Here is a 26,582-nt window from a genome sequence, read left to right as displayed (position 1 = left end):
TGTGGTTCTTTGGCTCACAGGAAAAAAATTCCTGAATTATCTGGATCTTAAGTTATCAGAGAAAAAAAAAGTTTAAAAGCAAAGATTAGCAGGTGCTAGGTGATCAGCCCATCTCCAACATGCCAAACAGCATAGGAGAAACACTGATTTTTAACCTGAAACTGCTTTACGCAGTGTTTTTACCATTTTAAATCACCTGCTCCATTTGTTTGAGTGACAGAGACCTCTGTGGTTATTCGGCTCTTGGTAAAAACCTTCTAAACAATGAACACTGGAGGAATTCTAAGTGGGAGGAGTTTTAGCTGGTTGCAATTTGCAACCCTCACCACAAAATGTCTCTAAATCCCCTAAATCTTACACACTGTTCCTTCAAGTTAAACAGTTTCATTTGGATTCACATTTGCCCACTCTTAGTTCAGTTGCACTGTTCTGTTATTCGGACCTGCAAAGGCACCAGAGGACGAAGCCCAGGCCGCAGTACGGATCCAGGCAGATGGCGACCTCTCTGGACGGGTAAAGCTCACACTGTAGCTTGATGGAGCGGCAGAAGGCACTGGTGGCTGTGTGAGACATCTAAACAGCAGATGAAGACATAACACACAGAAAAGAACCATCATTCCTGGATGCAGTACATTCATTTTATTTCACAGCAGTTTCCAGAAAGAAATAATGTTTTTAGTTTATGACAGTGAGGCAACAAGTGGAAATGTTATCATTGTTCTGTGTACCTCTGTGATCTTTCCTTTTTAAGCAGAAAGTGTTTCTTCAGCCTCACACACACAAAAAAAACCCCGCTGAAAATGATTAATTAACGAGAAATATGTCCACAGCTCATTGATTAGCATAACAAAACTGTGGATGCAGCGGTGACTGGATGAACTGACCATCTTGTTTTTCTCATTGTGTTTTGGCGCCGGCGCTGCCCGTTGTAATGTTCACACTCCAGCACTGACTGATTTGCTCATTAAGAACAGTGATTAAACATAATGGACAGGCAATTTAGTAGCACATGAGAAAAAATGCTGGCATTGTTTCCTCCTGCCCTGCATTTCCTCTTCACTGATTAGTGTGTGTTTTTCAGAGCGTTCATTAATGAGGCTTTTGTGTTGTTTTTTTTTAATGTGTATGATGCAAAATCACATAGCAACGGTCACCAATGGTGCGAACATTGTCAGAAGAAATATTTTGTGGCATACAAAGTGACCAGGAATGGAGGACAATTTTACAGCTATTTAACAAAGATCTATTAGATTCTACTATCAGGTGACAAAGAACTTATATATATATATATATATATATATATATATATATCAACATTGCTCTGATTATAGTGATGACTTGTACACATGCTATGTAAATACTCCAATCTCCAATTACAAATATATTTATCATCCAGATTTGCTGCCCAAATCTTTCAATGACTTTTGTAAAGACAAATTTGCAAATCCATTCTCATTACACTAGACATTTTGATAACGTTTTTCCTCCTTTTTGTCATACCACACATAGCCAATTCTCATTCACTTATGAAGGTTCCCTGCTGTTGAATGCCTACCTGCATATAGGCAAAACATCATTATCTCTTAATAATTTCAAGCGAGAACTTGGGGCCAGCCTGTTGAATAAAGCCCCCTAATAGCCTTCCTTAGTATATTGTAACCTACAGTCTAATTATGTGCACATGCACACACACACATGCAGCATACACACTCACACATACACATGCACACACATTCACACTCACCCATCTGGGTTTCTAACCTCTGACACCCCATTTTTTGTATTCTTTGGTCTGTCTTCTGTTTCTGTTTTTAATAGTGCAAATAAATAAAAGGAAATGGAATGATGACTTCGTCTCAGATCTGGATATTGAGATTAGGAGAGAATATTGATAATGTTTGAAAGCTGTTTATTTCCCAGGCTGTAGTCCTGACAGTAAACCTGTGGTTACTGCTGTGGCTTTGAAAGTGCTCTATCCATTAACTTATTCTTCAGAGGGTCACAGGAGGCTGGAGTAGATCTCAGCATCAGAAGCAAACCCACAAGGCTCATGGAGAACATGCAAACTCCCTGCAGATAGGTCCCAAACTATTAGCCTCATGCTTGGTCTAATTACATGTTAGCTTTGCTGTTAGTTCTTGGTACTGTGTTGTTACTAAAGCTTAAAAAACTTCAAGATAGACCTGTTGAGGCTATTTAATATTATTGTACGCCTGCGGTATAGACAGTATTGTCTTATATGTTGATATGTAGCTGCTGTAGTTTGGGATTTAAAAAAGTGTTGTTTTTACTTAAAGTTGATAAAAGGTCCTGTTAGTACATACTGTATCTTGTGCAAGATATCAATGTCGGTTTTGTAAAAAAGAAAAGAAATGTTTTTTAGTTGGGCTCCAGTTTCTGGTTTCAGAGTTTTCTAGTTTTTTGCGTCAGATATTGAATCCCTGTGTTGATCTTGATGAAGGCTGTTGGACTGTGAAAACACCAGAGACAATGATTGAAAAACATCCAGGCCTTTCCTGACAAAGTGTGATATATTGTACTTTATGGATGTATTTGAATGTATATAAACCAAAACAACAACAGCCTAATGCTGACATTTCCGACTCTTTTCAGCCTGGACTGTTTTGTTTTGTTGGGTCTTTAGTCGACTACAACATGGTTTACTAGTCTTGCACTAATCCTGTTTACATTTAAGGGATTTACACAGTAAATGATTTTTTATGACACCAGCTAATGAGAGACTTTACAATTGAATTCCAACATAAAAAGCAAACAGGAGTCCAACAGGTATTCCTTTTCTCTCATATATCATAGAGTAAATCATATTTGGACATGAGCTGTCCTTTGTATTGTAGGAAATAATTTCATCTATGTTTGTCTCTAACAATAATATCTCTAGTCTCTAATATGCACTGTTATCACAGGTCGCTAGAGGTGAGACTGATAACAGATAAAATGTTGTGCTGAAAGATTTACACATCACAGAGGGAGTGCTCCGACGGGAGGTTAGTGTCAGGACCCCGATCTGGTTTAATCTGTTAAATCTTAGTCCAGCTAATGGAAGAAACAGTGATTTAATTTGTTAAATGTGGGAAATACAGACATTACCTGAAGTTCATTTTCTGTCTGGGTTTTGTTATTTTGGCAGCAGGTTTTACATTTTTAGCTCAATTGTAAAAATATCAGAATTTTCTCTATTTTTTTTTACTGTAGTTTGAAGAAATTCTGAGACCTTTTTTCTAACAAAACTTTAGAATTATATTTTTAAAACATGCCTAAAACAGTTCTCTTATAAAACATGTAATTCATATTATTCTCTTATAACAAATCTCCTCTATCTGCTCTCTGTGAGCGTCTAAAGGCAAAGAGTCGAGAAACAAAAGGTTTCAGCATGGACATGGATGGATTAGAGACCAAACAAGAAGAGGTCCTGTTTAATAGGAGCTGGCTTTAGTGGATCCTAACATACACGCACGCACGTGCATGTGTACACACACACACACACACACACACACACACACACACACACACACACACACACACACACAGACACAGACACAGACACACACACACACACACACACACACACACACACACACACACACACACACAGACACACACACACACACACACACACACACACACACACACACACACACACACACACGCACATGCACATTTTCAGAAGATGAATAGTGGCAGAGAAACAATGGGTTGAGTCCAGGATGCAGGTATGTTTTGCTGCAGCAGGAATCAATAGGCTTTTAATCTTTAAAATGTCACCACCGTCTCAGATCTTGCATTGTTAAATAAAGTGTTTCACTGAACATGCACAGAGACATGTCAGCGCTCATGATGATGATGTTGCAGGCGTCTCCTGAGCCATAGTTACAGCATTATAGCTTTGAAATGTTGACCTTAAATCGGTGTTATTCAATAATAAGTCTTAACTCTTCAAATGTCAAATCATAAATAGGCTAACGATGTCAAAATCAGACCAGATATGAAATTTCACTTACAACATAGAGCCCCTAACTATCCAATCAGTGTAATTTTCAAACAAGACATGAAAAAATAAACACTGAATGGATGAAAAAACTTTTTAAAGATAGTAGGACAAAAAAGATGAACAGCCTAAAATCAAGAGTTATTTGAGCTAAATATTAATTTTAAAATGCAAGTTAATAATACTGGCATCACATCAGCTTTAAGGGTAACTAGCTGACACACCATATAACTTGTAGCATTAGAGGGGACCAGGGGGCCAAAGTTTCAAGTAATGAGGTAAACATATGTAAAAAATAATCCATGTTAGGAGTCATCTGTACCAGGCACATCACTGCAGGTGTTTACAATAGATAGCCTACAGCGCTACATATTGCTATACATGAAAATATTATAAGAAACATGTCATCTTTGTTGCTGATGTTATGTTACCAAGTCCTACTGGACAACATACAGCCATTATACAGTGACTGATGTTAGCATATTATATGTTAGCATATTTGCAAGCTATGTTAACATTTTGCATTTAATGTCAAAACTGACGCTGTTACTAGTTTCTGAAATATGAACAAGGTTCGTGTCAACATTCAAGTCGTATCACAAGACGTGAGAACAGAAGAAATACGGACACCCCACATTTCCAGGAACCCAAATATCAATGCACATTATTTTTAACCCTCATTAGACTACCTCTGTGGTTAAATGTTTTGTCTTGACCAACACAAACCAGAGATAAGAAAAATTGCTCTTTTTCCGCAATGGACTAATAATTGAAGTAGCTGCATCCCAATAACGAGTTTCAGGAGGGTATTTCAGATTTTTTCTCTGGGGAAACTGAATGTCTGAAAATGTCCAAAAAAAGAAGCTATGGGTAAAAAATGGTTGTGTAAAAATCTAACAGGTAGTATCTGGTCCTCAAATTGGCCATCTGACTCAGCTCAGTGTGTGTGTGTGTGCGTGTGTGTGTGTGTGTGTGTGCTTGTTTACCTTGACTCCAGCGAGCATACCAGTGGTGGAGACGCTGAAGTCCAGGTAGGCCAGGGTGTCGGGGTTGGACGGTTTATACAGCAGAGGAGGTTTCTTCTTTGGCAAATCGTCTAAAAAGAAAATCAACCTGGTTCCATCAGTGCTGCTTTAAAATACAAGTACATGTACAGTACACAGATTATTCTTATTTATAACTTAATTTGTACAGTTTATCCGTAAATATATATATGTCTTTGTAAGAACCTGTATGTACGTGTGTGTGTGTGTGTGTGTGTGTGTGTGTGTGTTTACCTGTATCCATGACGGGGGGCCAGGTCCGGACATCGACGGCGGCTGAGGCTTCCTTTGACCTCAGCAGTTTCGAGATGAGCTGTGTTGTCATCACACACACCGACCGGCTCACCTGCACGACACAGTGCACACAATCTGACAAAATGCATCAACAGTAACCAACCACAAAAACACCATATTACATTCTATCATGTGTTATCCAACTGTGTGGAAGAGTAAGCTTCACTTTAAGTCGCCCGTTGAAACAAAACGGTTAAATTCAACTGCTTGTGAGATTTATAGTGAAGTACCTGCAGCTCTGACCTCCTACATCGCCTCCCGCCAGCTCTCTTAAAAAGATGAACGAGGCTCGTCGTCATTCACAGCTCACATTCATTTACTCACTTATTTTTCCAGGCTGCTGGCTGGTTTCCTGGTTTCTGCAAGCTGTCGAATCCTTTGCCCCTTCCCTCCATCTTTCTTTGGTTTTCACTCCATCTTTTTATATTTATGAGTTCAACACCAGCGACTACTTGTATTGTGATTTCACGGCTATATAAAACAACTTTTGACCGAGAAGTTTCTACGAGAGACCTCTTATGGTGTGAGTTACTGAATGGAAATTCACAGTCAAAGAAAAGCAGAATAATAATGATAGACTAAAGTGATTAAATGGGAACTATGTCCATTTTAAAAGCCCATACATTTTATTCCTATGGTCTAACAAAGTCCAAAATATTAGTAAAAATGAACAACTCACACCCAAATCCAAAAACTGGAGCGTTAAAACTCAAATTTGTGATTATATCAGGTACGGAGTCTAAAACAACTTAGACAGTGAATGCTAAAAGATGTTACAGATGACACTGAGAGCTCCAAGGGAAATGTTCTGAATAGATGGGTATATTTTCTCTTTAACAACTGAGAACACTGCAAAAGAAATAAGCTCATTTGGGTATAAAAACAAACATTCTGTGGATCCACAAAATTAAATCTCCTATTCAGTCTATGGAGCTCCAGACTTTAAACTCACTGTTTTCAGATGCTATTTCATACAGGTGTCATCGTTGGTTCAATAAATGAATTTGTTTGAACGCACTGACTATGTTTAATAATTGTGGTGTCCATTCATTTCTACATTTTCATTCACGTATTTTTTTATGCTCACATGCTCAAGATGATAGTTCAACTTCACACAATTTTTTTTTCTTCAGGAAAGTGATATTGTCACTGGTTTAACATGGGACTGTATGTGCTTGGGAAGTCATAAATATTCTGTCATTAAAGTTTTTTACCTCCACGATCATCTTGACGGTGGGCAGCGTGGTGGCGATGTTCTGTGGGTGAGGTGGTCGCACCGTGATCGGCACGCAACCGGCATAAAGGCAGCCATAAAACGCCACAATGAGGTCAATACCTAGAAGAGATGGAGAGGAGAGAGAGGGAAAGAGAGCGAGACAGAGACAGGAAGAGGAGGGAAGAAGGATAAGCAAGAAGAGTAAGGAGACAAGGAAAGGAAAGTGGAGGGTAGCCACAAGAAGTAGGAAGTAGGAAAGTAGGGAGAAAAGGACCAGGTAGAGGGAGACAGGATGGAGAGGAAGGAAAAGTGAGAGATGAAGAAAAGAAGGAAGAAAGATTGAATGATGGAAGAGGAAATGAGGTGAGATGGTGGAGAGGGAGGAAAGGAGTGATGAAAAGGGTGAGAAATAGAAATGCACAAGAAAGGGAAGAAGGGATGTAAGGGAAGGAGATGAGTAGAGATAGGGGTAGGAGGGATGTTAAAGCAAAGAAAAAAGAGATGGGAAAGGAGAAAAAGAAATGGTCACACACACAATCACAGGGGCCAGGACGTTAAATATTGAGCGGTTGGACTCTGGAGGCAATTAATTGAATGCTACTTTAAGACAATCTCCTCGTGTTGGGGAATTCGTCCTGCACGGCTGCGTCCGTCCTGCCGTGATGGACGCAAGGCTCCATGTTTCTGAGGGGAAATTACAATTCTCTCCATTCTCCTTCATTTTCCCTGTGGCGCTCTCTTCGATCCGACTGCACGAATGAACTGCTCTGAATGTCTTTGTTGTGTCCTCATTTAAAAACATCCAGAGTTTGTCCTTGTTTACATGTCAGTACACAAGTTAAAGGATGGTTACAGAGTTCTGGTATATTTCAGTCAATATAGTACAAACTAGTGTACTTGATAACAGTTTTCCAAAAAAGGAAGTGTCAATTCCTAAAATGCATCTCAAGGATAGAGGAGGCTTGCCAAATGAGTTATGAGCAAGTATGCACAAGTGTTTCCTTTGTAGAAGTGTTTTTGAAACTGTTTATGTGTAAAGACCCTTAACAGACAGTTGACAACTTTAAGTTAACACTTAAGTGAAATCTCATTTCGTTAGATGCCTGTTACCATGATTACTCTGTCCTTATGTCTCTTCCTTGCCTCATCTGCTTACATCTGTGAGAGGGACTAAGACGCAAGTAAAGGAGGCGAGGAGAGGAATCGAGTATGTGCAAACTGAGAAATGACAACAGAGGATAGAGATGAAGCTTAATACTGATCTGCAGCTAGTGTTTACCTGGAGGGTAGACTAGTGCGACATGGTCTCCGTCCTGTAGGTGGCCCCGTTCAGCCAGCATGCCTGCAATCTTCTCTGCCCTCTTATGTAGCTGAACACAAGTCAATGAGCTGGCTATCGTACCCTGGACAAGGACACACACACACATACACACACACACACACACACACACAGAAAGATGATTGACACATTCAATCAGCAGTGTGTATCAGTCAATGTCATGTCACATTTGCCGTTGCAGCATCTCAGTGCTGAACAGCTGGAAACAAACCGATGGATCATATCGCCATTATGCAAATGACCAATTCATACGCAATCTCATTTACAATCTGCATCATAATAATAACAATGCGTTTTCTTTTTGCCAATTCTGTACAGCAATATTTTATATGAAATGAAATTCAAACAAATAAATTAATATGTCATAAGTCATTCTGTCTCTCTCATTCTGCATGGTGTATAAGAAAACAACCAAAAGCACTGGGATATAAGCAAATGTTGAAACATAAGGAAAGGGATCTGGCTTTTTTTTTTTAAAATTTAATCTTGTTTAAAGTGAGATGGTGTGTGTGTGTGTGTGTGTGTGTGTGTGTGTGTGTGTGTGTGTGCGTGTGTGTGTGTGTGTGTGTGTGTGTGTGTGTGTGCGTGCGTGTGCACATGCATGTGCTTGCATGCATGTGTGTTTGTATTTGATGAGAAGTCTTACCCTGCAGTTGAGCAGTGTGTACAGGACGTGGTCTGGAGTGGTCTGAGCTCTCCACTGTAACACCTCTGACAGGAAGAGGAACTGAAAACACAAATACAGGAATAGTGAGACCGAGTGATTACACACAAACATGGAAATAATCATAAATAAATACACACACACACATTCATCCTTGACACATAAATAATGCAGCAGGGCAGCTAAAAGGGAAAGAGACAGAAGAATCCTGTCGTCAAGTGAAAAAAAAAAGTTTGAATTTAGAGGGAACAACATAACTTTTATCATTATTCATTTTAAGGTTAATTAATTTATTCTTCTAAAGTGATCATTTTCAGACCTATTTCACTTACAATCACAATTTCTTTTTACTGAACAGTCTTGTGACTAGAAATGATGAATAAATCTGTAGGCACACTGCTGTTAAAGTTGGTGACTTTTAGAAAAAAATAACTTTTCGTCATATTTGCTAAAACCTCCACTATATTCACACAGTAGTACATGAGACAGATAATTTGTGACAAAAATCATATTCCTCTGCCTACTCTAATGTCTTGTGGCGCATACAATAGCTGTCAGTCATATCAATCACTGCTTGTGAACTGTGGTCAAACTGTCAATCTAGGCAGCGCTGATCAAATATGAATTAAGACTCTGTTACTGCATTGTCTATTTCTCACCACAGATGTTTTCAGGAACATGTTTTTTAGCAGTGAAATGTGAAAGTTTGTGACTCGGCTGCAGTGTTTGTTACAGCAAAGGAGAAAATGAAGCACAACCACGTCGGAGCTAACTTTCTGATCTTATAGCTAAACAGTAATTTTTGCTGTTGAGTAATGCAATTACTTTACTGTTTCAACTGCCAACGCTGTGTGACTTTGTTTTACAGCTGACTTGACTTGTAAAGCAGTTGCAACATTTGCATAATTTCTTTGAAATGTGGCTGAAAATTAATTCTTTTTGAGCCTCAATATTCACAGAAAAACTCTGTTAGCTTGAAAGGATTCAGAGTTTAGGATCCTTTCAAAGATACTGACGGTGAATACTGATAAAGTATATTAGCTCGGTGTGTTGGGGGTGCTCTTAATTTGGAAAAGAGTGGGAGAAGGATAAAAGTTAGTATGGATGAAAGTCATACTAACTAAGCGTGCAAGGGGAGGTAACAAGGCTCACCACTTTATAACAGCAGTAACAGCAAAAGAGATGGAAATTAGAGAAGGGAGGAGAGAACAAATCAAGAGACAGAGTTTGTTTCTGGCCTCATGAATTTTTCAAGATTTGCTGCCGAGCAGTACATTGCAAGGAGTGTAATTCATATTACGTTTTGTTCTGCCAGAGAAAGTCAGTTTTATTTGTGTGTGCGTGTGCTGCCAGCCTGTCGTCATCAGTGATGAGGATTCAGCTGTCAGAGTCTTAACCCGGCCAACTGCAAAACAAACGGACCTCCGCTCAGCACCATATCGTGTTCGTCACGTCTGGGAGGAACTCTAGGCGCGCTTGATTTGTACTGCAAATTTGTCCCACTGTTCCAAAGTGAATTATTGTGCTGGAGGAACTTACATCTGAACCATTGGTCCTCCAGCTGAGGGTTCATGTAAGCATGTGGGAATCTTTGTCTATGTCACAGTAGCAGTACAAATTCCCAGAATCAGAGTCGGTACTGGTATCAGTTCAAGTGTGAATGGTACGAAACCTTCATATTTAGATGGAGAAGACTGAACTGAAAATCAAGACCATGGCCTTTTGTGTAGCAGTTACGGCCTCGGTTGCAGAACTGTTATTTTTGTATTATTTACCTTTCTAGTAGACACAGAGCATTCATTTGAAGTCATGTTTTTAACCACCTAATAAGGTGTCTGATGCTGAATGGGTAATGTACAGAGGGTTTATTCAGAGCTAGCTTTCTGGAAAAATAAAATTTAAAAAACAACAACAACAACTTCTTACTGTGGCAGAAAACAAGGTTGAAACAATGATCCAAAACACACTGAAATGCATCATATGTTGAGAGGAACTGCAGAGTTAGATCGTTATTCTCTGTTGATTTGTCACGTTGCGGGAAATCATGCAGGTTATAAATAGTCACTCTGGGAATTGTTAAAAACAAATATTGATTAGTGCAGCTTTAAGTGAAGGTGTAACTGTGTCCTAACTGGATGCAACCTAAGCGAGAGTCAGCGACTAAATCTTTTTGATTACATTATTTCCTTTGGGACTGTCAAAACTTCCTATGAGCAAAGCAGCGCAATACAACTTGATAGCGCACTGTTTTGAGCAACACTTTTATCCCACACCCCATTTCTATTTTATTCCTGTCACTTGTCTTAAAATGAAGACATCTCAACTTAACATCTCAATTTATCTGAAGAAACTTTAACTTTGTGGCATTCTTTGTAAGGAGGAGGGCAACATGCTTTTCAAGACTGTAGCCTTAATAAATTGTTTTATGAGGAAGTGACTTCACCTAACTAACCTGCCAATACAGCTGGTATCATTAAATGTGACCAAAACATTACAACATCCCACATAAACCACTGTGTTCTGAACAGATATAATATAAACAGTGACACAAAGTGACTTTAGTCTTTCGGAACATAAATCAGCAAACTTTACTACAAACTACTCAGTTCAGCAACAGGTATGATAGTAAAGCTGGCTTCAGGCTGGAGGGTGATCACTGCCAGCTGAATGTTTCTGTGAATAATATGTAGCATGCTAGCAAACAAGCGTGCATTATAAAGTGGAGATGTTGGTATGATATGATTTGGAAGCTACAGCAATGGCATCTTTAAGTTACCCACAACAGTATTGCTGTTAAATCTGAATAATGAGGAAGTAAGTACTTACAAATCTTTTCAGTGATAATGCCCCTGGGTGCACAGCTGAGAGATGTGCGATTCGTTTATATGGAGTGATGGAGTTCATTTTAGTGGATGTAGTCGGGACACGACAGAGCGTACAATATAACCCTATGCAGCTCCATAATCTGACGCTAGCATCCAGTTAGGACAGGGTGTAAAATCTCAGTTTGGCAGGCTCCATTTACAGAGGGAATATAAGGATAAAAACTAAGTCAAACACATATTGTGTCTCTGATTCATACTGTGAGACCGTGTGATCACTGTTCTGTATGTTTTATAAAAGCTGTCACAAAGACCAATGCCTCAGTTGTCACCATTGTTAATATAAGATATTCTGTTATACAGGAACCCTTTCAGCATTAAATATGACCTCCAGTCTTCTCCTGCTGAAAAAATCACTCAGCTCCACACTGGCCCAAGTTTCTTGTTTCACTGTTTAAAAAACTCGTATAGTCAACTCTCAGAGTTTGGCTGACGAAAATGTCTCTCGTCTACTCACCACCAGCTTCATGCATCGCAAATCTCTCGGGGGGTTAAAAGATTTAAAGAAGGTTTTTCTTCCCCGATGAAAACATCACTCAACTGCTTGTCAGCTCGACTCTGAGCTTTCATAAAACTTTCATAACAGCAAATGAAAGTCTGCTTCTTTTCCAGTTTCCTGCCTCACATATTAACATCCACCACTTGGTAAAGGCGTTAATCCAAAATACCCTAAAGTGCCACGACTGCACACATATGAACCCAAACAGTGTCAAAGCCTTTATCCAGCCATTGAATCACAGATGATCTCCTGGTTGTGATAAATCGTGACAATCATTTAAAAACTCCTTCTAAACCTTAACTGTGTTAAAAAAAAACCAAAACATGTATTTAGGGGTCATACCGAATTTTAGCAAAAAAAGAAGCCAAGATCTCAAATATGTAAAACTGATGATGCGGTCTTTATGAGTCACATAATCATTTCAGTAAAATCTGGCAGGTAACTAGGCCCAGCCTACATGAGTCACCATCGACACAACTTTCAGAGTATTGTCTTGGCAGTAGCTGGTCATTGATTCCACAAAATATGTTGCTTGTCATTGAGGATGACTGTAAGCATAAGATCCCCTAATTTAAGGCTTTTCACAACCTTTTCAAGATGATTTTTAACCAAATTTGAGACAGATTTTTGGACCAACCATCTTTTTCTTTTTTAAGCACTGCAGGTAAGTATAAAGGTAAGTAGTAGCTTTTGGTCCCGTGCAAAGTAAGGTTTTGTGTAAAAATACACTTATTCAAGTGAATTACGTTTAATTTCTTACACTAAATACAAGTATAAAGTACAAAGACAGTATTAGGTTGTAGTTGGTTTTTAACGTTGGAAATTTGGAAATTTACTATTCATGTCCAGTGACTGCAAAATATCATAACCATCACAACCATAACTAATTTCGCTTCAAGCAAGTATAAAACGTTTTTGTGGGATAACAAGATACCTTTTGGTGTCAACAACTCATAGTTTTAAACCATCAAAAGGATCAAATCTGGTTTGTGGTTTGTATTAAACAGAACATATGACCCCGAGTGACACATGCAGAGCTCAACTGAAGCCTGAGACAGAACAAACTGGAACCTGCCTGCAGATAAAACCAATGTTATCTGTATGTGAGAGGACTGGCATGCTAAATACCACAACACAAAGAACCTCTGTGTCCAGTATATGTGTGTGTGTGTGTGTGCGTGTGAATTCCCAGGCCACAGATAGAAATCTGGTCTCATATAGTAGAGTTTTATCAGTTTGTCGGTGTTGAATTCTCATGTTAATACACTGAAGTCTACAGCTCACTTGTATCTGATGTCATTATCAGATGTTCACTGAAATCCAACATATCGACCACCTGGCACTAGAAGCACTTTACGTTGCTTAAATTTACATAAAGAAAGTGGTTAAATCCTTCCAGCAACATCTATTGAACTAAGCAGACTATGAATCTAGAAAACTGGCACTGGACCAAACAGCAAAGGAAGCACACAGCTGTTCTCTTCTTCTAAATCTCTAAAGTCAAAAGGAAATATTTTAAGTAGATGACAGTTAAGTATAGAAATATTACTTACTTGTAATTAGGGATACATGATACATACTATATCAGGCCCAGAGATTATTGGCCGGGAAATTTAAATTATTACTTATTATTCCAAATAATAAATCATAGTCAACAAATAGAGATTGTAATAATGAAAAGCCAAATTGGTTTCATTGACGTACTTGTACAGCATCTACACTGTAAAGAAACAGAAGAAGAAGAAGAGCAAGTGCAGCATGGTAAGTAAAGAGCCAAACATGTCGCCAGTGTGGATGTTTTTCACAGTCTTAGAGGGCGACAACACGATTATCCCTTTCGGTGCCATTACACATGTGAGAGGAAAATGAAGAAATGAAGGACTGTCCCCAGAGACACTGCCTTCCTCTTGAATAGTCAGTCAACGTCTGCCTGGTTAGCTGGAGCTAACACAACAGCAGCAGCTAACGTCATACACCAAGCTGTTTCACAGTCCAAAGAAAACCACATAGACAACAAAAGGCTCAACTTTGACGTCAAACCCGTTAATGACCGTTATAGCCATGTGATGTCAAAAGTTAGCCCAGTCACTGTGTGAGTGTGTGCAGGACTGCGGGCTGCACTACTGTCTCATGAAAAACAGAGAGAGAGAGTGGATCAAGGAGAGGCTGAGTGAATCAATACACTGCATGCAGATCAAAAATAAAATCTTGTGTTTACCCATTTTAAATAAGAAAAAAAAGGAAAACTAAAATATGACAGGCCAGTGTTTATATTTGTGGCAGGTCATCACAAAATATGTATGGAAAACAGAAGGCATTTATTTTTGGATTGAGGGATGCACTTACTTCATTTACTTGTTTGTAATATATTGACACGTCTGATTGACAGATCATGTAATAGGATTTAATTTGAAATCTTAGCCAAAACGCTCAATAAGAGAAACAAAGGCAAAGTAGAAATTAGCTATTGAGATCAAAACCCTGTTTTGTACTAGGCTGTAAACATGCTTATTTCTGCTGTAAAATTGGCCATTTTTATATGGAGGTCTATGGAGATTTACTCTGTTTTGGAGCTGGTCTTGAATGGCTATTCGATGAACTGCAGTTTTTGGCTTCCTTTTTCAGCCTCTGAGGTTGCAGCTTGGTTTAAATTCCTTTGAATTAAAGCCAATAGTGTTTTCTCCCTTATAGTTGAGTGTTGCTTTAAAGAAAGGAAACAGAGGAACTCTTAAGCAAAGTAATCACACTGAGAGGCTCAGATGGTCCCAGTGTGACTGTCAGTGAGCTCAGTCAACCTTCCTGGGATAAATAAACGTTATCAGAAGAGCAATCTGAGAAGACGTTCAAAGTAAATCACATTTCACTCTATAAGATTACATTGACACACACACACACACACACACACACACACACACACACACACAGAGAAAATTTCAATAAACGCAGGAACGTTTTTTAAACAAAGCAGCACCAACAGTTTGAAGAGTAAGAGGAGCTCATTCACACAGAGGGCCTGGTTTTCAGAGATGTGTTACACATGCAGTGATCGATGAATAAACAAATCAATGAAAGGATGAATAAATGAGCATACTGATGATTACAAACAGCAGGAGGAGCCAAAAGCGCAGCAAGAGTAATTAACATTAACATTCAGCAGAAATATTTTGCATTTCCACACAAAATCACCAAATTTAATTTTGAATGAAGCCTCCCCTTCTGACCTTGTGAAAAATAACCTGCCAGACAACTTAAACCAAATTCACAACTGTTCCTAAACTCATTTTGCAGGAATACTGACCAACGCTGCTTCATCTGCATAGAAGAGTTGCCAAAATTGATTAAACTCTACTCCCACAAGGAACAGCAAACACATCCCTCTGCACAAATGATGCTGTCCACGTCTGAGCTAATCACTACAAATATCATCATCCTGTTTAGACTTGTAATTTGGGCATGAAGCCTCAGGACTGATGATTTCATTCTGAAATTAGCTGAGCAGAATTGGATGCAACATTGCCTCCAAACAAGTGATGATGAGGCTTTCTCCACGAAAACTTTGTGTATTTGTAATTTACGGCTATAGTGTGTACACATAACATTCAACGTCATAGTTAAAGCATCAGGCCCCTCATACTGTTCCCATGTGTTATAATATAACAAAATATCTATAGCTTATTCATTTAAATGTGTGAGAAGACAGAGATCCACTGAACCATTCTGGCAACTAACTAAAAAGCAACAGAGCTCAGATTCGTCACTGCTTCTTCCATCTTTAACTTGTCTTTACACATAATGACAGGGAGAGTTTTACAGGCAAATTGTTTCCTCATGACAGGACTCTGTAACCGTCCTTTCATCGTTAAAGTATAAAAACCGACCTTTCAGATGAACATCTGAGAAATAGGGCAGTTTTTTTTTAATCACCATCTTGTCAAAGCAAGCATTAGTATTTAGGTTTTGATGGATATTGTAATGTGAACAAGATATGATTTACTGCCCTTTTTCCACCAACTTTGTACAGCGCAGTCTTTGTGATAAGCAGGGCTGTAATTAATGTTATTTATTTACATTTTGAGCTTCAACTGTTTTTTGGTTTTTTTTTGAATGAAGCTTCAAATGTCTGTTTTCATATGGTGCCATCATGATGAAAATTTAAAAAAAAAATCAAACAAAATAAAGTGATTAATCAGATTAAATGAGTTAGCTGTTTTACTAAATTTTCTTTAACAAATTAATGCTATCTATTGTGCTGTTAGATTGCTGATAGACTGCCCCATTAATACAGGTGCGTGCCTCTCTTTGTGTCGATTATAATGAAAATGTTATTTATTAAAAGGCTAAATGGCAACAAACGTGGATTGAAGCAGAATATTTTGTCGGATAAAAACATGTTGCAAACTTTGGAAATAATTACATCTTTTTTCAATAAATTTCAACTTGGTTTTACTTTGTTGTTGAAGCGACATCTATTGATCTCCTCTAACTCTCGAAAAGAAAGCGAATAAGTGTATTTCCCAAAATGTAAAAAAATTCCTTTAACTGTAAAATCAAGGCAAATTTGAACCCTAAACCACTTATTCAACATACAAGGAAACATTTTGTGTCAGAAAGTATGTTTGCTGCTATCTGCCTTGTCTAACATCTCCTGGGAACGCTCTTTTTTGAGGTGCCAGAAGTTGAAATTTGTAGAAGCTTTGGGAGTTTAGGTGACAAGATTTGAGAGCACCAGAAAACAAAGTTCATCAACATCTGTTTGGTTATATCCGAACAAACAAGCAGCCTTACAGAATGTTGCGAGTGAGGCTGGTGACACAGCTGCAGCCTCCCAGTGTGCTGCTGTTGAGGTGGTGCTTGTTATTATTTGGGGCCTGCCTCTTCTCATTAGAGTCTACATGGTGTGTGGCAGCCGCTGGCATGCCTGACGCTGTAACTGATGACATTTTCAGCACGAGAGAAGCGGGGAAAATCAGTTCTGTTGGTAACACATACTACCTGTTTCTCTCCATAACTCATAGTCTTGCTTTTTGTTGTTTCTCTACTTAAATTATTCTTTTTTGTTCCTCACTTTTCTCTGTTTTCTATTTACTTCCCATTCTCTCATGTCCACATGTTCTCACTCTCTTCATGCCTTTTTTTCTCTCCTCGATCTTATAGCCTCAATTAATTGTTTTTCAGACTTTGTTCTCTGGCCGGCCTTTCCTCTCCTGTCTTGCTCACTTTTGTTGGCACAAGTGTGACATGAACAGAGCTGCCAAAGCATCTAATTTTCACTCCCATCACCTACTGGCATTGGACTTTCCTTTTTAGTAACTGCATTTTAATCTTGAATTACAGAGGAGACAAAAAACTTGAAGAAGAAGGCCACTTTGTGTCCTGTATCTAAAGATTTTGCCTTGATAGAAACCTTTAAATGTACACAAAGAGAGTCTTTCCATTACTGTACGATGGATGTTATTATAAATAAATATGAGAAATGTAAACTGCAACACAAACTGCAGAACAAGTAACTGAAATAACTGGCATAAGACAAAATGACAAGTGGAATAAACCACTATGGTGTAAATAATGAGAAATGGCATATGTGTGTGTGTGTGTGTGTGTGTGTGTGTGTGTGTGTGTGTGTGTGTGTGTGTGTGTGTGTGTGTGTGATGTTGTTGATGATGATGATGATGATGATGATGGTGAAAACCAGCAGTCCCCCTCTCACACACACCTTCCTTGCCTGGTCATTGTCTTCGATCTGCCCCAGATCCCTGCCGCTGGCCTGAGCAATCCTCTTCCCTGACACCAGATTGCCCACCATCACAGACGCAGGACCGATTTCTGAGGAAGAGGAGAAAGAAAACATGTGAGGAAGGTGAGGTCAGGAAAGAGAGAAAGGAGCACACAGTATGCCAGATAAGAGGAGACAGCATCTCCGACCTTTCTTACTTTTAAAAAGTTGTTTTATATATTTACAGTTGTGCATATCATGTTATCAATTGTGTTAGTTTTAAAAAACTAACTACACCTGCGTATACATGTATCAGTCCATCCATATAGCATCACATATTGTTTCATACTGTACCTGGTTGTTTCTGCCGGGGTTTAGGCAGGTTGGTGACGCAGGTGTGTGGACACATGAGCACGTTGCAGGGGTGCAGCGCCCCCTCCAAGAAGAGCTGCTTGGTTTCTGACAGGTGGATGCCACCCAGTGGAGTCTTAGGCAGAGTGTTGGACGGCACCAGGGCCAGACAATACACCCCCACCTGATGGATACCGTCTATCGCCTGGAAAGTTGATATGAGTTTACTTTTAAGGAAAGAATAGAAAAAAGGATGTTGAGGCAGGACATTACAAAGTAATGGATAATAGTATAGAAGGTCAGGATTGCTTAAATAATGTGACTATTTTGTTATTATACTATTTGGTATTCACGCCTAGCGTAGGATGAGGTCATCATTTAAGATTTGCTGAGTGTGCATTTCATTCTGGTGTAGCTCTTTAAATGTTTCATACAGAAATTAAATAAAATAAGATGAAAAGATTAAAATGAAATATTAAAGGATTACGAGAGAGAGAGTGAGAGAGTACAGCGTAAAGTGAGATCCACTCAAAAATAAAAAGAAATTACTATTTGGAGTTAAACTTCACTTTCAGTGCTTTCTTTGTGAAATAAGAATATTTATAAAATCTTGCTGATATAATTAACGAATAAATGAGTTCAGGAAAAAACACAATTTGTTCACAGAATAACATTTAAAAATAACGACAAATTTTCTGTTAAAAAAAAAAGATCTATGCTGTTGCATAGCACTAAAAAATGATCTTTAAAAATTACATCTCAATTATTGCCTTCAGCTGCATTTACAGTATATCATATTAGTTTAATAGTATTACATTAACATCTGATACCTGATATAACAAGCCTTTGCATAAAAATCAGACATAAATGTAACAAAGGAAATTTATCTTCCAATATTTTGAAACTTTTTCAAATGATCTAATTTCCATTTCTCATAATCTGAACAAAATCGAATGCTTAAGCAGCCGCCCTTGTTCCAAAACGCTGAGTGCGAAATAACCAGAGTAGCTGAGTGGAAGAACAGCCAGGAAGTATCTGTGATGGTAGAGGAATAAAGAGATTTGGTTTTTATTGCAACCGTAAAAATGCAGACAGCTTTTATAGTTTCACCGCAGACTCCACGCCGGCTTACATGGATCTGGAGCTCAGGCTGAGATTTTATCTTTTCATACAGTATGAATGTACAGCACAGTACCATATACTGTGAATGTATGTGTGTGTATGTGTGTGTGTGTGTGTGTGTGTGTGTGTGTGAGAGAGAGAGAGAGAAAGAAAGAGAGAGAGAGAGAGAGAGAGAGAGAGAGAGAGAGAGAGAGAGACAAAAATGTGGTATGAAAGAATGTGTTTGAGTTGTTTTGTCTCCTTTAGAGGTGACCCGTTAAAATGTGTCTGGCTGGTGTGCATCCTGAGTATTGACAGTTTTCCTGAGCTGGTTTGTGTTAAAGAATAAGTCTGGTGTTATCAGTAGTTGTCATATTGTCAACAATTCCCATGAAAAGACTAAACCCAACAACGGGTAAATTCCTCTATGAATACTTTCAAACTTTTCTACCCTGTCTGTGGTTAAACCTTGAGTGCACTTGTATCTATTGAAGATGTAAATCTTTAAAAAACTGAACCAAAAATACATAGTTTAATTATTGTTAACTATATATAGACTGTTGTTCAGTGGTGTATTAATCCATATTTGGTGCCTTAGTAATAGTCAGGATATAACAGTAATGTGTTTACTGTATAAACTGCATACTATACACTGTACAGAAAATATGTGTGTGTGTGTGTGTGTGTGTGTGTGTGTGTGTGTGTGTGTGTACCTGCAGAACTCGGCTCATCCACTGGAAACTGTCTTCCTCTGTGGAGTCGGGCCGCTGCTCTGCCACCACCACGATCCTCTCATCGTGGAGCACCGTGATGGAGAACACTGCTATCCTGAAACACAAACACAGAAAGGAAGAGCGACTGAGGAGGGATCCCTCTTCAAGGACGGACCGACGTGCAGTAGATGTCGGTAATAACAATTACATTGCAATAATGACAAAAAAGAAAGAGAAAGAGAGAGGGAGAGAGGGGGAGAGATGCACAGCAATAATGCTAACAATAGCATGTCATATTACAATAGATATAGGTGTAAAATTACTAAATTAACTCTATGATAGCATGTGATGTTACGTGCACATATTGTGTGTGTTGATAAGAGTCCCATGTGTATATTAATAGTGGAGGCATGACGTATAATAATGGCAGTAGAAGGTCACGTCAAGCAGGATCATGGCATCAGCAACCAGGACCCACAGCAGTCAATCTGGTGAAAAACGTCGACACTGAGCCTAGCCAGTCTATAGTTAGCATAATTAAAGAAAGTTTACAGACAGAACAATAAATAACAATGAGAAAACTGATTAAACGAAGATAATTTGCTCGTTACAAAGCGTGTCAATGCAGGCGTCGTGATGCAGAAAAATAACAACTAAAGCTGAGTCGAACATTTCTTAAACGGTTTTTCCAACAACTGTATTGTTTTGTTTTTTCAGGGTCACTCATCAGCTCCTTTATTTTATGGACACAAAAAAGGCTGTGTTAATTTATTCAAGAGAAATTATCTCAAAGAAATTATCACACTGTCTGTTAATTCTTTAGCAGAAAGGCAGGCTAACATTTGGAATCTAATGAGCCAAGTTAGCTTACCTGTTAGCTACCAAAATTATGCTCCCACCATGAGTCAAATATTTGTAATGTTTTTAGAGAAAACACGAAAAATTCTCTTTGATAAAGCGGAGGTCCATTTATTCGATTTTTTTAGGCACTTGTGATTAACTCTTTCTATTTTATGCGACTTTATGCTAAACTATACGTCAGAGTGGAATATTGTATTTTTCACTCTGTTTTATTTTTCTGACAGCTACGCATTGAAGATGATTTTAAATACAACATGCCAATTACAACATAAAAATGCTGCCCACACTTGAAATGCATCAGCAGTAATAATGGATTTAAAATGTTTCAAGAGCAGCAGACATATAGATCTGAAACAAAAAGTATCTGGAAGATTAATGCTGCATCACACATTTACCTGCCCCTGTAGACAAACTTCATGGGCTCCACAGCAAGCGCTGTGGCGACAATGTCGTCAGCATTGTGCTGACGGCCCCCGACAACCATCAGACCGTCCATCTTCCCTGCAACGAAGATCAGACCTGCAGGTCCGATGAATCCCAGCAGGCCGGTCCGCGTGAAGGGAAACTCACTGATGGGAGAGCCGTTGTTGGTCACAGGGAAGACCTGGACAAGTTTCCAATGCAGAGGGTGAGACAAGGTTTGTACTTAATAACTGCAGGACAGAAAAATAGATCAATTTTTAAAAAATCTTTCACAAACTCACCTCGAAGGTGTTCTTCGTCATGCCGGCCAGACCGTAGTACGAGGTTCCCGTGGCGACAGTGCAAACACACAACTCTCCGATCTCATCAGTTTTACAGAGCTGAGGGACACCTTCAGGCTTCACCACACACATCATACCTACAGATAGAGAGAGAAACATACTGTGATTTTATGAATGACAAATTACTACAAGAATACAGTTTGTCCAGTTTCTAGATGAACATCCCATTTGTTAAATAACGCAAAATAATTAGGAAATGACAGTTTTCAAGAAAAATATGTAGCAAACACATGTCAAAAATTAGTGATACAAGTCCTTTACTTAAGAGCATATATGAGTAAAAAGAAAAATACTCCCTTCAAGTACTGTCCTCATGTATTGAATATAAGTAAAATCTTAATATTTTCAGATCAGATGAAAAAAACAAAAAAACAGAAAAAAGGGCAGGAAGGTCTTAAGAATTAAAAGCTTAAGAAAACGAGGGGGGGGGGCAAAGTAGAGGGGGTTGGAGGAAAAAGAGGTGAAAAAGAATTACAGAAGGAGAAAAAGAGAAAGGAAAGAAAAAATGAAAAAATGAAGGAAAGGCACAAAAGTCTGGTACAGTTTGAGTAAAATTCAAATTTTATATGGACTATTTTTACAAGTCCACCAAGCATCAGGTTGAAACAAGGCTGTTATCTTTGATTTATCAACATTAATCAACATTTTAGACGCTTTCTAGGATCTTAAACCAGCAGAGGTCACATTTATCTTATGTCAAATGTAAATAATAAGTATAGAGTAATCAGTAACTTGAGTAATCAGATCAACAATAAAACCTACAGTAATTCCCCTCTCTCACCTCCAGGCATGACAGAGCCGACATCCTGCAATGTGAGCACCGAGAGCTTCTCCTCTGAGTCGACCCGGATCACGCCATGACTCAGACCCTGCATGGACAACACGCCGCGACCAGGAGGGGTGCTGCCCTCCTCCAGGGGCCTGCAGGAGGAGTGGAAAATCAAAACATGGAGGGTGCTGGAGCGCTGTAAATGTTTGTGACAACAAATTTTAGATCCTGAGTAAGGATATTTCTTTGGAGGTGGCAATCTTTTTGGAAAGTGAGGGTAAATTTGTAAAGTAAGGACATTTTAAGAATTGAAGAATGTTTTGGAAATGTAGAAATAAGCACGCACATTTTTTTTGTGTGTATGTAGTTGGGAAACAGTTTTGGAAAGCACGGACAACCTGGAAAGTTAAGACATTTTTGGAAAAACACATTTTGTGAGAGAATTTTGGCATGTTTGAGGGTTTGAGGCCCTTTAGGGAGATTTAAATTGAGGTTAAAGTTAGGAGTAAGAGTTGAAGATTGCTGGATGTTAATGAGCAATCTTACAAATACAAATAGAGCTGTGTGCTTGTGTTTGTGTGTGTCCTGTTTTGTGATATTTTTAATGAGTTTTGAAGCAGCTCTTCTGAAAATAAAGTGAGTTTATTACTACCACACCCGCTGAGGCCAAGTGCTATTTATTAGGCTGTGTGTGGCACAAATACACACACACACATACACAGAGGGCTTTTATAGTGTCGTAATTAAGAGCATAAAGCATAAATTACAGCCGGCACGTGGAAGAAAGCCGCCCGGGTTCGACTGTAATGTGGTTGAACTACAGTGCTGATGATGAAAGAGGTGGAAAGGTTGACAGTTAAGTGTTTCAACAACCATAAAATGGTGAAGTCAGTGGTTTGACTGAGCTAAAATAAGAGCAGGTCACAGTGGAAAAAGAGTGAAGCCACTTATTTACTCTGAAGAGTAAACAGATATATGGATCTATCAAAGTGAAAAGTGTTTGCAGGGACTACTGCAATAAAATATATTTTTTTTGTTTGTTTGTTTTATATACTTCATGATTTCAGTTTGAAACCGGGGGATAATTTCTACATTTTTTTTATTCATTACATTTTAATTGAATTGTTATGTCAAAATGTGCACTCACCAATAAAAAGACAAATGCATGTATGTATGTGTGTGTGTGATCGGGGGGTTGAGGGGATGGGTGTGTACCTCCTTAGAGCTACAGTCAAGGCCTCGGGGGAGCTGGCACAGGGACAAATGACCTCTGGCTTCAAACCTTTAGTCTGGAAGACGTTGAGGAAGGCATCACAGGATGAAATCGACCCTAAAAGACACAATTTTAAAAAGCCATTTTAGTACGTAACAGCAGACGGCAAAGTGGGGCAGCTCATTACAGTGATTTTTTTGATGTTATAATTGTAAACCTTTTGATGAGCAAATTTTGTCTTTGAACTGCAAACCTTTAAAAATTGGTCATAAAATGTTTGAATGGTAAACCTTACTCCCTGATATACTACTGGATAATAAAAAAATCTACTACAAAACAGCATATTAAATAAGCTTATTTGTGTTCTGTATTTAAAATCTGTGCAATGCAAGATTAGGATAATCTGCAAAAATTCAGATAAAATAGACCATCATTCAAAAGTGAAACATTTAAAGACAGCGTTCCAATTACTACACATATCAACTTTAGGCCATCATCAGCGCATTAACAGTGCAGCAGTTTCATTTCTATTTCTGTTGTTGGACTATCATTATTATGAAAAGCAAAATGTCAGCATTCATCTTAATGTCATATATGCTATGTCACATACATTGTTAATTTTTTAATTATTTTTTAGTAATTATTTCATTATTTTTTTCAATTAAATACCTGAACAAAGACATTGTACTGGTCAAACTGCAGTTATATCTGGTGTTTAATATTCATGGTCCCTAAAAGACAAACTCTCTTGTTTTGAATAACTTTACTATAGCACCATAGTGTAAACATAACATATTTATAGTGTGTGTTCTTACAGGGATTTGAACCATCAGCCACCACTAGCATGCGCAGAGAGCCCAGGTTGATGTCTCGCTGCTCCCGGTGGGCCACCAGAGCCCAGTGCATGTCCCGCGACTTCACACACGCCACCTTAGCTACACACAAAACATGCCAATATAACAAATATGTAGATGTAGATTTTAAACACATTTAGTGGCAGACAGCTTGATTTCTGTTCAACAGTCACTTCACATTTTGTTGTCAGTGTTAAGAATAGCACATTGTAATAAAATCATACTTATGACTGATAGAGAGAGGACTAAATTCAGCTCTGAGCCAATTTTGAGGACTGTAGTTTTTGGTGTTGTTTTACTGGATCACAACAAGGGTTATAATTTGTTACATTGGATTATAATAAGAGGTGTTTCTAATATTTTGTTCACTGCTGTTTTCACTCGAGGCTAAAAAAACAACAAAATTGACACAGTGCAACCAAACACAACCAATGGCATCTTTCTGTTTTGCGCTGTTAAAACTTCATCCAGCATGTTTCCCCTCAAAATAGAATCAGCTGGATCTCAATATAAAATTTATAACTATAAAAAAACGTGGCTTCCATGTAAAGGTAACGGCATCATTTGTTTACAGCAGTTATCTGACGTACATGATTTATTGATGTTAAACCGGGACATTTAATTCCTTGGCATGAATTTATTTCTGAACAGTATTTCTGCTGAGTTTGGCTTGATTAGATTACCTTTGTACTGGCAGACTTTTTGGATCCAGGACAGAGGGTTGACCTTCATGAGGGCGTAGGGAATACTGATGACGTGCATCATATTCATTACACTCTGACAGAGACACAAAGGGAGACAAAATAATCCAGCGTGAGAAATGTTTTTAGTAGAACTTGTTCTTTTAACCCCTTCATTTCATGCTCAAATGTTTAGTAAAGCACATTTTGAGTCACTGTATCTTAATGAAAAATGTGTTAAACCTGATTGTGATATCTCTACCATTTGGTTTAGTTAACAGATTTACGGAACTTCAAAAAGGTCATATAATAATTTCTTTTTAAAGTCATGCTCTACCAAACTGCTGATATTTCCTTTTAGGATAAAAAACATATATTAAATGTTATTTCATTATATATTTGATTAAAAAAAAAAAACATTTATCAGTATGACTTTTCACAGTTTCTAAGATGTACTGTATATCTAATGTACTGTAATGGTAATTATCTAGAATAAATGTGTGGAGGTCATAAAAGTAACGGTAATACTTAAACATACATACATACATAAAAAAAACCCCCAAAAACATAGATTTCTGTTATTATTGCCCCAAGGGAAAAGAAATGAAAACAAACAAAATGATGATAAATAAATAAATAATAATAATAATAATAATAATAATAATAATAATAATAATAATAATAATATTGCTTCTTTTTTTATTGAGGAGGTTAAAGGGTTAAAGTATGAAGTTAAAAATAGAATATAAGACTTCATTTAGCTGTATGCTTACTATTTATGACTCATAGGTCACAGAATGATAAAATAAAAACAATTTCTATGCTGTATTGACATTAAAAAACAGCATAATAATAAACCTGCCAGTTTTATTCTGCCATTATACTTTCACTCATAATTTGAAACAATTAGGCAAGACAGTAAAGGTTAAGGTGTGTTTTTCTTACAGTCAGGACGGCGTGCCACAGTCCTACATCCTTCTTGAAGTCTAATACATTCACTATGGTCTCAGCTGGAGGACAAGAGAGAGACAGAAAGAGATGAACTTCCACGTCATATTCGGGGATAAACCACACATTACTGTATCAAAGGTGACAGGAACTAAAGTGTAAATGTGTGTGTGTGTGTGTGTGTTTTACCTTCTGTGTACGAGCAGGACTGTGTGAGGGCTTGGCAGTGTGTGAGCATGGCTATCCTCATCACCGTCACACCGAGGACGCTGCCGTCCTTGCAGGTCTTATACTGGACAGAGACAGAGACAGTGAATGTGCGTAAGTAAGAGGTGAACCTACTGTGTGTCTATAGTTCATTGCTTTGTTTTGACAGATTTTCACTGATATATTTCTAGAAAGGAAGGTGTACCACAAAGACACAGCTGACTGCAGTTTACAGTAAAAGACCCCCTCTAGTAATGAGGACAGCTTAGAATATTCTCCTGATAATACAACAGAGTAATCTGATAAAAGGTGAGGCAAATAGTTTTTTCTGATTGCACATTAAATTACCTGAATTAAATATTTGTATGATGGCTCTTTCAAAACATTTTTGTTTTATTTTACCATTGGACATGAACATTAGTAAACATGCAGATCATTTCTATAAAATTTGAAACAATTTAAAAA

The 26,582-nt window shown here is 38.1% G+C and overlaps 1 protein-coding gene across 8 annotated transcripts in view; it reads right to left on the bottom strand.

Annotated features, from left to right (window-relative positions):
• LOC121951317 (disco-interacting protein 2 homolog C) overlaps positions 1–26,582 on the bottom strand; it is a 224,121-nt gene that overhangs the window by 14,582 nt on the left and 182,957 nt on the right. For 6 of the 8 annotated variants that reach the window (XM_088085027.1, XM_088085029.1, XM_042497594.2 and 3 more), the window contains 17 exons: positions 26,100–26,202; positions 25,908–25,972; positions 24,966–25,059; positions 24,244–24,363; positions 23,431–23,545; positions 22,228–22,367; positions 21,387–21,523; positions 21,078–21,286; positions 19,822–19,936; positions 18,011–18,212; positions 17,657–17,766; positions 8,545–8,625; positions 7,839–7,962; positions 6,558–6,679; positions 5,284–5,395; positions 4,993–5,102; positions 443–573 (listed from right to left, as the gene is read on the bottom strand). In XM_088085027.1, coding sequence (XP_087941153.1) covers positions 443–573; positions 4,993–5,102; positions 5,284–5,395; positions 6,558–6,679; positions 7,839–7,962; positions 8,545–8,625; positions 17,657–17,766; positions 18,011–18,212; positions 19,822–19,936; positions 21,078–21,286; positions 21,387–21,523; positions 22,228–22,367; positions 23,431–23,545; positions 24,244–24,363; positions 24,966–25,059; positions 25,908–25,972; positions 26,100–26,202 — 2,090 coding nt within the window. The remainder of the gene's footprint in view (positions 1–442; positions 574–4,992; positions 5,103–5,283; positions 5,396–6,557; positions 6,680–7,838; positions 7,963–8,544; positions 8,626–17,656; positions 17,767–18,010; positions 18,213–19,821; positions 19,937–21,077; positions 21,287–21,386; positions 21,524–22,227; positions 22,368–23,430; positions 23,546–24,243; positions 24,364–24,965; positions 25,060–25,907; positions 25,973–26,099; positions 26,203–26,582) is intronic. The other 2 variants (XM_088085028.1, XM_088085031.1) reach the window with 1 other exon arrangement.

Source organism: Plectropomus leopardus, chromosome 12 (assembly GCF_026936395.1).
Source record: "Plectropomus leopardus strain MGB_pleo_1.0 chromosome 12, ASM2693639v1, whole genome shotgun sequence".
Taxonomy (NCBI): Eukaryota; Metazoa; Chordata; class Actinopteri; order Perciformes; family Serranidae; genus Plectropomus; species Plectropomus leopardus.
The sequence above is the reverse complement of the archived record's forward strand: the minus strand, read 5'-3'. Positions and strand labels throughout refer to the sequence as shown.